Source organism: Watersipora subatra, chromosome 1 (genome assembly GCF_963576615.1).
Source record: "Watersipora subatra chromosome 1, tzWatSuba1.1, whole genome shotgun sequence".
Classification (NCBI taxonomy): domain Eukaryota; kingdom Metazoa; phylum Bryozoa; class Gymnolaemata; order Cheilostomatida; family Watersiporidae; genus Watersipora; species Watersipora subatra.
This window is the reverse complement of record NC_088708.1, coordinates 31,537,640-31,547,006: the sequence shown is the minus strand read 5'-3', so window position 1 is coordinate 31,547,006 and position 9,367 is coordinate 31,537,640. Positions and strand designations below refer to the sequence as shown.

The 9,367-nt window shown below is 36.5% G+C and overlaps 1 protein-coding gene across 4 annotated transcripts in view; it reads right to left on the bottom strand.

Moving 5' to 3' along the window:
- Positions 1 to 9,367, bottom strand: part of LOC137409915 (histone-lysine N-methyltransferase 2C-like) — a 40,396-nt gene that overhangs the window by 533 nt on the left and 30,496 nt on the right. For all 4 annotated transcript variants that reach the window (XM_068095600.1, XM_068095601.1, XM_068095602.1 and 1 more), the window contains 8 exons: positions 9,055 to 9,225; positions 8,360 to 8,542; positions 7,788 to 7,897; positions 3,983 to 4,162; positions 3,636 to 3,885; positions 2,597 to 2,727; positions 792 to 975; positions 358 to 657 (listed from right to left, as the gene is read on the bottom strand). In XM_068095600.1, coding sequence (XP_067951701.1) covers positions 358 to 657; positions 792 to 975; positions 2,597 to 2,727; positions 3,636 to 3,885; positions 3,983 to 4,162; positions 7,788 to 7,897; positions 8,360 to 8,542; positions 9,055 to 9,225 — 1,509 coding nt within the window. The remainder of the gene's footprint in view (positions 1 to 357; positions 658 to 791; positions 976 to 2,596; positions 2,728 to 3,635; positions 3,886 to 3,982; positions 4,163 to 7,787; positions 7,898 to 8,359; positions 8,543 to 9,054; positions 9,226 to 9,367) is intronic.

Genomic DNA, 9,367 nt, shown 5'->3' with positions numbered 1-9,367 from the left:
CTGCAAAAGCAGAATGAGTAACATTTCAACAGTGGTTACAAAAAATGGCATATTACTCGCACTGCCTATGATCTGAAAAGAACAGTTTTTACAGGTTCCAAATAATTGAATAGTTGAACTGCGGTTTCACAAACCGCAAATATGACATGATGAACAGCCTACCTTTTGTATTGTGATTGCCAACAAATTTTTTTACAAGTTTTTAATTTTGTCATATTACCAAGCATTCAAATAGCTTGCTTTCAATGTCATACAAAGCCAGCTTTAACCAAGCCACAACATTTTACAATGTTTTAGTTCAGTAAGTTTAAAAATTGTTTGGAAGGACTTTCACGGATGATAAGCTAAATATCTTACTTCTTCTCCTTTGCTAATGCGTCTCAAGGCAATGATAACGATCTTTACATCTTTGTCCATATTAACAGTCTCAGTGACACAATTGGGATCGCAAGAATGGTTGATGTAGCGAGCTGGACCACCTGACATGGTAGCATCTATCACGTAGTCAACGCTATTGCGGAACATGTAGACGCCACGATTGTGTTCTTCATATATCTTCTCTCGGAACTCTGCAAGCTCGTTGCGTATAACCTCACCAATGTACTCAATCACCATTGTGTGTTTCTCAATATCTCGAGCAGCAAACATGCCGAGGCCCTGCATACAAATTATGTATCAATGAACAAATCTGTAAAAGGTAATAGCTCACACAAATTAATATGGTAATGAATAAATTAATCCAGAACCACTCAATCATTTTTATTAAAGAAAATTCAAAGGCACAGAAATACCTGAATTCGAGAGCGACCAAGATAAACATAGTTACTCCATTCGTTCTTCAATTTTCGATACTGCTGTGATTTGGAATGTACGAACTGTTTGTGGTAAGGAGAATTTATGTCGCCGGGAAGAGCTACTGTGGTCACACTCGGTAACATAGCTGACCTGCTACTACTGGTCTGTAGTGTGTGTGGCCTATAAACACCAATTACTGAAATACACATTAAGGTTTAGATTAGGTCAAATACTGAATCAATGCAGCTGCCTACCCTGCATTAACACTGCTTGAAAGTCCATTACAATATCATGCATAAATATTAAATACTATGTCTAGAATGAAATAAAACAGGTACTGATACTGTCAAATACAACAAGTACTGATACTGTCAAATATAACAAGTACTGATACTGTCAAATATAACAAGTACTGATACTGTCAAATCTAACAGGTACTGATACTGTCAAATATAACAAGTACTGATACTGTAAAATATAACAGGTACTGATACTGCCAAATACAACAAGTACTGATACTGTCAAATATAACAAGTACTAATACTGTCAAACACAACAGATACTGATACTGTCAAATACAACAGGTACCGATACTGTCAAATATAACAGGTACTAATACTGTCAAATATAACAAGTACTAATACTGTCAAATACAACAAGTACTGATACTGTCAAATAAGAAATACTGTTAAGTAAATACAATAACTTTGACAGACATTTTTAACACAGTATGAAAGTGCAGCGCATGCGCACATCTGAAATAATAACTTTATCTTTGAAAATAAACCTACAAGCGGAGTTACGAGTTCGGGTGAGCAATGTTTTAGCCATCTTCCTTATATAGTGAAACTTTGGTTCTTGAATGCTTCGGTTCTCGACCAACTCGGTTTTCAACCAAAGAATTTGAGATTTGTTCGTCTCGGATCTCAACCATAAGTTCGGTTCTCGACCAAACTGGAGCATGCGCATTTGAATTAAACATTCGGAAAAAGCTCCGGAAACAGCATGTTTATACGCGTAACGACGTTGTTATGAGCCACTTGCGGAAGGTTTTAAACAAGGGAGAAGTCTCGCGTCATTAAATCTTTACAAAAAAGAACCCATCTGGGAGGACGTCGCTTATACCGAAGAAATTTTCTAGGAACACAACTCTTCTAGTTGAGTTACCCAAAATTGTTTTGGAGGAGGATTCTTCTTTAAGGATGTGAAGTAAATGTGCCATTGCTGTTTCTATTTTCTTTTTCACATGATTTTTGATGTAACTGATCTGTCACATTTTTTTACTGTTTCATTATCAATTTTTGTGACTTCTGGTATTGTATCATAACCTTTAATGTTTTCGATGTTTTAAGAGCAAAACATACGAAATTTTTACTTTTTGTTTTCTTTTTTCATCATCATAGATAGAAAATATTTTATTAAAGTTAGACATGATCTATATCTACCCATTTTTATTTATAGTATGTAGTATACAGTACAGTTTATGGTGTGAATGTTAAAAAAATACTTTACCAAAGTTGTTAAATCGACTTGGAACGGATCAAAACTTACATATATTAATTCTAAAAGGAAAACCGGTGTCGGATCTCGAACAACTCGGTTTTCGACCAACCTTCTGGAACAGATTGTGGTCGAGAACCAAGGTTCCACTGTAAGTCGTTTTTATGGGCAACCAAAACAAAGTTTATTGTCACCTTGTAAGCTTTGTTTACCTAGAATGCACTTACCATGAATTTCTTATGTTTAAAGTTGTAAAAGTAGACATCTAAAATCTGTGTTTAGCATTCACATTGTAACTCACTTTCTGAAGTGTGTGCGCAGCTTGGGTTCCGAGCGAGCACATCCAGTTGGATTGATTGCCGGCGGCATCTCAATTAACTGTGTCTTGCCAAACTTGAATGCGTAGCCAGCTAGAAGCTCTGTACCTGGCAGCTACAAGTCACAAAACGTCATCATGTCCAAAGCTGCTGCCCCGACAACAGCTCTATTTAACCTCCCTAAAGGTAGCGCAGTCTTACTCCAAAACAATCAATGCAATGGCTATTAGGTGACAAAAAGAGCCTGGAAAACTTTTTAAAATTTCTTTTGATTTACATTTAACCCATCATACATTTTTTCACATGTTAAATCTTGTTCAAAAAAATTTTAAATTGGTGAATTAACCAATCAGAACAATAATCAAGTAGCTATTCAAAAGTTACCAAATCCTCAGAAGCAATTGCTATTTTAATATATAATTTTACAATAATTATTAAAATGCTCTTATCAAAGATTCCTTCATACCCAGTTTATAGTCATTGCCGTATTCAAAAACGAATGCTGATGGCTTATACCCGTATATGGCTTATGTACAACATGATCTGTGAACATCTCCAAAGCTGGCTGTTGTAGATTATAAATTATTCTAGTCATGAACGATTTAAGTTATGGCAGAAAAACAAGAAACATTCTAGCATACATTTCAGGATTTGTGAAAAATAATGCGAAATATCATCAATGCCGAGTGACATTCTAAAGGAAGGAAAACATTGTGGATATGCCAACCAGCTCTGCCATTTCTTCCTTTACATTTAATTATTTGAATCAAACCCAATAAATTTGAGTATAGCGAGTTGCACAGGACTAAGCCATGTCATGCCCTTTACACAATTTAGAAATTTAACACAGAAAATGAACTGAATTTTACAGTAAAATGTAGGATTAGCTATACGATAATCTATAATTCGCAGGAGTGAATATGTGGATCACCTGCCGATGAAGAAACCAATATATTTATTTGAGAGTGTATTGATCATCAATAACATCTTCTCAGTTGACAAGACAGGCATAAGAAGGCTCACCGATTCAATGATGCGTATAATCGCCAACTCCTTCAGACCAAACATGTACTCTCCACTGAGAAATTCTGGAAATATCTTGACACAGTCACCCATTCTGCGCTGCCGCTCCACAATGGTAAGAATATGTGACCAGACAGCTTTGGGAGTTACATCTTTATAGACTTTGTTACTATGGCCTGGTTCTTTAATGGTTATCAAGAAAATAGGGGCACCTTCATCACCTTCGGCAATGCTACACTCATAGCAGCACCTGAAAAAAACACATAATAGAGAGAATTATCGCTAGGTATCTGCTAACAAAGTACTTACAATGAACTAAAAAATAACTGGAAGACAGGAATGCTTACCGTTTGTTGGGGTAACGAGTGCTCCAGAAAAACCGGACACACTTATAGCCAACCGGATAAATGTAGTCTCTTGTATGGAACCTGCCGGTCAATATCTGGTGGGTAAAGAGCTGCCCGATGTTGTAGTAGACTACAGCTCCGATTCGCACACAACATTGCTTGTCGTCACTCTTTACAGCACTACAGTAATAACAGTATGGTGTATAACAAAAAGACCGACCATGATATCCTTCTAACAAACACTAAGCGATACAAGCACTTTCACCTTACACCATGTCGTAACTAATATCGCGTTATGTCAAGCGATTATTGTGAGCTGAGTTATTCACGGGTAGTGGGCCAATAGTAGCAACAAGTTTGATAAAGTAAAGCAAGGAGCAAGCTATGGAACATTCATGCTGTTTCAGTTTATGGAGGAAGATCTTTTGCATGAAGGGTGATGAAGAGTTTGAGAAGATGTACTCAGAGACTAAACAAGAGGTACATTTGGTACTCATTATTATCTGTATGAGAGGTGTATCTACTACTCTATATTATCTGTACTACGAGAATAATGTTCTTTATTATGAGAATGATGTATGTATATACATCAACCTTCCCAGGCCCGTATTCCCTGGGGCGGCTGGCCGGCTGAGCCTTCCCAACTTTTTAGGAACTTTCCGCGGCTAAGTACAGTCAAACTCGGATAACTCGCCCTCGGATAAAATGTAACATTGCATCTCAAACACAAGGTTAACTCGAACGGATTTGTTTGGTCCGTTCCCACGCAATGATAAATTGCTTCAGATAACTCGACCTCAACATCATTTATTCGAAAAGTTATTTGTCCAACGGCTATGAAAACGGTTTTTATTGCTGTAGAATATCACTTTATTCGAAGCCATAGAGACAAACATCAACTTTATTATCATCATCAGTGGCAAAATATTCTTGTTAACAACCTTTATGAAGGTTTGCAAAATATCAAGTTTTACCAAACAACTTAAAATAAAATCGGCAAAATTGATCTTGGTTAAAACGCTCGAAAGAAAAAGATGTCTTTTTTCTGAGCGTTTCAACTGCGGTCAAGTTTTGCCTATTTTAATTTAAAACTGTCTCGTCAGTCACATCACCTAAAACAAAACAAATCTCAAAAAATAGAAAAATGTTGATACTTTCCGATAAATTTTTTTAAAACTTGACACAAGAGGCCTGGCTGAGGCCCTACATAAGAAAAATCTGTTGGGGACTTACACCGCCCCCCTCAACACCCCCAGGTGTTCATAGCTAGTCGCCTAACATTAGCCACCCCAAATTGCAACCAGTGAATACAGGCCTGAACCTTCCCACCAAAACAACTAAAGAACAGACACAAACTGGTATTCAAGGTCTTTTTTACATTCATGTTCTTTATCGAGTATCGTGTATAGATGAACTGCTAACCAGTAAATAAATCAAAAATTGTATTTGTCACCGAAGTCCAAAAACCATCTGATAAAATTTAGTCATAATATGACACATCCAAGCTTAAACAAAACGAGCCAAATGTATGACATTCATTTTCATCACATTTGTCTAAGTTAATACTTAGTTTTTGACCCACTGACACTTATTGTGTTTATCATCCTTGACAAAACTGCTTCATTACAAAAAAAACTTGACTATGTGGTTACAAAATTTTTTTTCTGCTACCTGCTCTCTATTGTCAGCTAGTAAAACTACCTGTGACTCCTAGTTACCTGATGAATACTAACTACTCTCTTCTCTGGACAGAGACCCCATTGTGTTCCAAAATAATGCCCTATTTGACATTGGTGATGCACATCACAAATATATGAATCACATTACACACATCACACACATCACAAATTCCATGAATACAACCATTTGTATTCGATTATAGCCTATAGCATTCCTCAAAGAATTTTACAGATCTGCAATTTAACCCACTTTTCTTAACAATGGATTGTTGAAAGACTAGTTTTTGCCATCCAACAATACAAAGCAGTTAACTCTAATGTTTTTCCTGCCATCATGTGCACTACCATATTAGACTATCAATGACTGACAAAATCAGTAGAAAACTGAACTTGGACACATTGTCAATTACAAAAACAAATACGGAAATTATTTTTCTACTTCTCTCAGTCATTTTTATTTTCTTGCTTAACATGCTGAAGCCTGGGTCCTGCTTCCTACGGCCGGAGTGAAATCGGCTTTGTAGTTTCACATGGTTCTTCCATACTTCCGCTTTACGTATGATTACAAAATCTTGGTCAATTAATGTGATATATGTTTGCGATATAATACCAAAGTTTCAAGTCGATTAAACAGTTGATAAGACATCGCCAACAATACCGAGTGCATTTCTAACTGACTGAGAAATTAAAAATGGCTGCTCACAGAACAGTAATTCTTTTTGTACTTCCGTAATTGCGGTTTACATAGGATTACAAAATTTTGGTCGCTTTGTGCGGTATACGTTTTCAGTATAATTCCAAAGTCTCAAGTCAATTGTCTCAAGTCAATTGCCTGAAGTCAATTGTCTCAAGTCAATTGTTACAAGTCAATTGTCTTAAGTCAATTGTCTCAAGTCAATTGGGCTGTTACTTGATGAGATATTGCCAAAATACCGAAGGCATTTCTAATCGATAGAGAAACATCATTAGTTTCTAATGACATACTGACTGAAATTGTTAGTAATGAAGATAAAAACAGACAAAACTAGAAAGCATTTTCTCCTCAACAACAAGAACCTTGCACTAAAACTATATATCTTGTAAAATCTTTTTATTAACAACAAATATACACACTCTATCAGGCACGGCGTACATCAACCACCTCTCTGAACCCAATCACAACCCATCTCTGAAAGAATTTAGAAAAAAACTATCTGCAATATTTGATTTCCATTTTTTTCTTGTTTTACAAGCTTGGAGCTTCGCAATGGTGTTCAGTTCAAAAGGAGTTGTGCTATCCTACGTGCTTTCACACCCAATTGAAAGTTATTAACACTGTCTAGGATTAGGGAACTTTCTTACGTATGCAAGGTTAGGCTTCAGAATGTTAAACAATATGATACAATATCAGCGTATGTTGTATTAGGTGATAAACATCAAGCAAGCATGTATGTCATTATAATATGTAAATCAGTGTCCTAGTTGAAGCTGACAATTGTTGGGTATTTGTATGAATAACATAATATCATTCGTTTGTAGTATCAAATCAAAATTTCCAAAGCCTGACCTGCCACCTCTCAGTAACAGTTTTAGCATACACATATAGCTCTTGTGAGATTCCATCAAAATTAAAATAATTACAATATCACCGGTTTTAACATTTCTAAGTAGGTTAAAAATAAGAGTTTCTTCATAATATGAGTGCCAAAGATCTAAACATCTCATCAAAATACACCAGTAGGTGATGATAAACTTCCAAGCTTTTTTAACATGCATACGCTTAAACATATTACATATACTAAGTGAATAACCAGCCTGTATAAAACGATTCTTTGATAAAATGGGAATTAAGACTAGCAAGGTAAAACGGAATGATTTTACCAATATCAAGTTGGTATTTGACGAACATGCAGGAGACAACTCCTCAGTCTGTCGTTTACTTTTGCTTTTAGAGTGAAATGCATTCGGGTAAATCAAAGAACTGTGAGTTGTGCTGCCATCTCAGCTCCAGGTGCATGACAAGGCGACAGAAACACTATACTGAAGTCAAGTGACTAGTTCCAGTATATTCTACTACTAACCAGCCAATCAAATCCACCAGTAGAATTTAATAAAGTCGTTTTATCAAGAAATAGAATAATGCTTACTTTGCTATCTGAAGTGACTCGTCACGATTTATGTAGACCTTCCTTGTGACGGTCAAGCTTTTGAGACGCTCGGGAGAGTCTGTGGGCATGTGCAGTGGACACAGTAATGTCTAAAATGTATAGCGGCAATGCAATGGCTAATCTACATGCACTTACCTAACTTTTCTATTATCCTCCTACTTTGTAACTACATTATGGCAAACTACAAAACTTGCAGAGTTGCGTTAGATATAGCTGGGTTTAGTTTTCTGTTTGTCTTCAAGGGTAAACCCGGCCATATAACATGTATCCCTGGAAATGCCTTCTGCACATCAATAGCGACAATCTCATTAATGCAATACGATATACTATAGATACATATATCGAGTATGCGGAACACAATTCAAATTCTATAAACAAATGTTGCAGCTTTCGAAACAAAAATTGCTGAGCTACATAAAAGCATGACAATAAAATATAAACACATCAATGAGAAAATTTGTGAGGAGAGAAATCAGAGGGAGCAGTCAGTAGGTATGTTCTTGTAGACAGCGTATGATCCCAAATAAGCATTTTAAAGCACTTGCACATACCTTGTCCTGGAAGAACATGGCACCGTGTTGTTGCGCGCATGGAAGATGATAAAGGTTGGTGCAGCGAGGTTTGAAGCACAAGAGTGTTGCGCCAGTCAATCCACAAATAACACACTGCACTTTGAGGCATTTTTGTATGTTATTGTCAACATTCATGAGAGCTCCATTTAGTGTCTCATATACCTGTGAATTTTACAAACAAACTTAATAGTCTCACTGTCACTTTAAACACTCCTAAAAACACTGGAAACCACCAGAATCTATTATTATCTATTATGAGCATCTCTCCTATCCTCCGTCTCTTACACCGCTCTCACCCCTCTCACCCCTCCCATCCTAGCATCTGACCACTCAAAACCCCACAGAACCAATCAGTATGCCAATAAGTTATTGGATATATTTTGCTTAGCTGAATGTTATGGCTCAAATAGCATCGTGTTGTACATTCCGCTTTAACTGACTTTCAGCAACCTGCCCAGATAGGGTGCTTTGTTGTAGTATGACTTGCAGAAGTATTGCTATTACTATAACTGTTGAGAATCGGGAAGCACATACCTAATACCCTGTCATCATGATAACTTCCCAAACAAATAATATTATAGTAATAACTACTCTAAACATTTCATTACGATAAAACTTCAATAAAACATTATCGCCTGTTGTACAGCTGTAATCTGATAAGGTCAAAAGGTCACCTCAGTACTCCATAACGCACAGTTCAGATGAACCCATTTATCCACATCATAGTTTAGTAGCCTAGAAGCAATGGCATTGTCACCATCTCCTACTCTCTGGCACAGGATGCATGCTCGTTTGTCTACAGGAAGTGGGTCAGTCCTCACCAACTGTGCCACCTTTCTCAGTGTCTACAAAAGAAAATGACTTAACTCAAGGGCAGTAAAGGAGGCATTACAATACAACCAATCTAATTCTCAATGAAACACTATCAATATGATTATTACTGCAATATAGAAACATTTGTAACTGCGAGAAAAAGCAACAACCAAC